Source organism: Pelodiscus sinensis, chromosome 16, assembly GCF_049634645.1.
Source record: "Pelodiscus sinensis isolate JC-2024 chromosome 16, ASM4963464v1, whole genome shotgun sequence".
Taxonomy (NCBI): domain Eukaryota; kingdom Metazoa; phylum Chordata; order Testudines; family Trionychidae; genus Pelodiscus; species Pelodiscus sinensis.
In genome coordinates this window covers 1,461,089-1,463,735 of record NC_134726.1, presented here as the reverse complement: position 1 = coordinate 1,463,735, position 2,647 = coordinate 1,461,089, and the positions used below count along the sequence as shown (strand labels likewise).

Sequence of the window (2,647 nt, the reverse complement as noted above, 5' to 3'; positions counted from 1 at the left end):
AGGCTCAGGGCCCCCCCCCCTCCCCGCCCTGCACTGGTGAGCCCAGCCTGGCCCTGCCGCCCGCCCCTCCCTGCCCAAGACCTTCCTGCACGGGCGCTGCCAGGCCTGGGTCAGGCAGAACAAATCCGCCCCCGGGGGAGGGGAACGTGGCCTGAGCCAGCCGCTGGGGGCTCGTTTGCTTTTCGCTTCTCCCTGGTGGGCGGCGCCTCTGCCTGGCTGTGCCTCGGTGCGGCCCGGACGGTCCCGGCCCGGCTGAGAGGAACTAGCGGGCGCCCAGGGCCACGAGGCTGGCCCCTTCCAGCCGGGGGGACCCGAGGCGCCCCGGCCCGGCCGGCCTGCTGGGCGGGCGGTGCGACGCGACACTGCCCGCGCTCTGGCTGCGAGACCCCCCAGCAGCGCCCGGGGCTGCTCTGCCCGCGCCGGCCCCGGCCCCCGGGCCGCAGCAGCTCCCCGGCCACCCTGCAGCGGCTCCCGGGGCGGGGGCCGCGTTAACCCCCGCAGCGCCGGCCCGCCCGCGCGCGCCCTGCCCCGGCGGCCCGGGCTGCGCTCCAGCGGCGGCGGCCGTGGCCGGGGGGCATTAGGACCCGGCGGGCCGGCGCGGGCGGGGCGCTGTCAATCAGGCGCGGGGCAAGTGACAGGGTGGGCAGGCCCGGTGACACCGCGCGCCGGGGGATATTTAATTTGGGCTCGCGCGGGGCTCGCCAGTGCGCGGCCGGGCCGGGCAGCGCAGCGCACGTGAGTCCTGCCGCGAGCTCCGCGCACCGCCCGCGCAGCTGCAGCCCCGGCGCCGGGGCTCGCCGAGCGGGGGCTGCTCCGGCAGCGGCCGCTTCATGCGCCCGGGCCGCCCGCCGCCCAGTCCCGGAGGATGCGCTGGGGGCGAGCCCGCGGGGGCTAAGCGCGGAGTCCCGAGCCGAGCCCAGCCATGGGGCCGCGCTGCGGCTCCGCCTGAGGCGCGCGGGGCGGGGACGCAGAAGCGGGGACCCCGCCAGCTGCAGCTGTTGGCGCTTGTGCGGGGCCCGGAGCCCGGCTCCCGGCTGACCGAGCAGGGGCTTAGCCGGGCTCCCGCCACGACCGGCCGCGTCTAGACGAGCCCAGCTGTCAGGGGATGGAGCCGCGGGCGCTGTGAAGTCCCGGAGCCGGAGCGCGCCGCAGGGCGGCCCGGCCGGGCGCTATTTAAAGCCTGGGCCCCGCTGCCGCTGCCTGTTTATGCCTCGGCGGGGCGCGGCCCGGGGCAGCGCGGGGCAGTAGCCGGTCGGAGCCGTCCCGGGCCTGCGGGAGCATGAAGGGGCCGTTGGCGCTGCTGCTCTGGGCCGCCTGGCTGCTGGCGCCGCGCGGCTCGGGCCAGCCCTACCTCCGCCTGCGGCCCTCGCCCAGCGACCACCTGCCGGTCAAGGACATCCTGGAGCACCCGGACCCCGCGCACGACCCCCGCGAGCAGGACCTGGACGAGCGGGCGCTCCGCAAGAAGCTGGGCAGCAGCTTCGACCCCGCCTTCATGTCGGTGGCCGCCCCAGCGCCCGGGAACCTCTCCAGCCCCGCGCCCCCGGCCCGGCCGCTGCCCGGCGAACTGAGGCGGCTGGAGCTGGCCGAGAGCCCGTCGGGGGCCCGGCTGCGGCTGGGCAAGCGGGCGCGGCGGAAGCTGCTGCAGTGGCTCTGGGCCTACAGCCACTGCCCGGTGCGCTACACCTGGAAGGACCTGGGCGTGCGCTTCTGGCCGCGCTACATCAAGGAGGGCAGCTGCCTGGCCGAGCGCTCCTGCTCCTTCCCCGAGGGCATGTCCTGCAAGCCGGCCAAGTCCGTGCCCAAGACCTTCCTGCGCTGGTACTGCCAGGGCTGGGCCAGGCAGAAGTACTGCACCTGGATCCCCGTCCAGTACCCGCTCATCTCCGAGTGCAAGTGCGCCTGCTGAGCGCGCCCGGCCCGGCCCGGGGGCCCCGAGGAGCGCTGCGCCGGGAGGCCTCCTGCAGCCGGGCGGGCGAGGGGCTCTGGCGGTGCAGCTTGGCCCCGGCCCGCCGAGCCTGGCGGGACACGCGCTCGCCCGTGGATCTGTGTGTGCGTTTCTCTCCCCGGCCCACCTCTTGCGCTGGGCTTTGCCTGACTCCTCCCGCCGGAGCGGGCCCGCAGTGCCGGCCAGAGGCGAGGCGGAGCACTACAATCAGATGTTTATTTTTGTACCTATAGCTTCTACCCCCTACCCAGCCAGTCACCAGCCTTGTAAATAGAGAGATTTAAAGAGAAGGGGAAATTGCAGCTGTTTATTATTATTATTATTTTATTATTATTATTATTTTATTATATTAATATTATTTTAAAGACCTAGGACCACTTTTAAAGCCATCCCACGGAAATCTGAACGCTTCCCTGCAGAGGGGAAGGGGAATGTCCAGTCCAAGAGGAGTCAACCGCAAACTGGAAGCTGTTAATTTCTATCCTGCTGGTTTTTTGTCGTCTTCAGATGTGGTGGCGGAGGGGTGAAGGAGTGGTGCCGCTCTGCGGCGTGGGTGCAGGCGGGTGGAGGAGGCCGGAGCGTGTTTCAAGTACAAGGTTCTGCGAGTGGAGTCCTGGTGCCGTTTCTGGAATACGCATCGTCCTGTAGAGATGCTAAGGGACTCGTTCGCTGTACAGTTTATTTATTTGTAATGTTGGT

General features: G+C 71.1%; 1 protein-coding gene across 1 annotated transcript; it reads left to right on the top strand.

The window, feature by feature from the left end:
• Positions 1 to 616: 616 nt before the first annotated feature.
• On the top strand, positions 617 to 2,313 carry LOC142818560 (noggin-2-like). The gene has a single exon (XM_075899024.1). It carries the CDS (start codon positions 1,280 to 1,282, stop codon positions 1,907 to 1,909), a length of 630 nt encoding a protein of 209 aa, XP_075755139.1. The 5' UTR covers positions 617 to 1,279; the 3' UTR covers positions 1,910 to 2,313.
• The last annotated feature ends 334 nt before the right edge of the window (positions 2,314 to 2,647 follow it).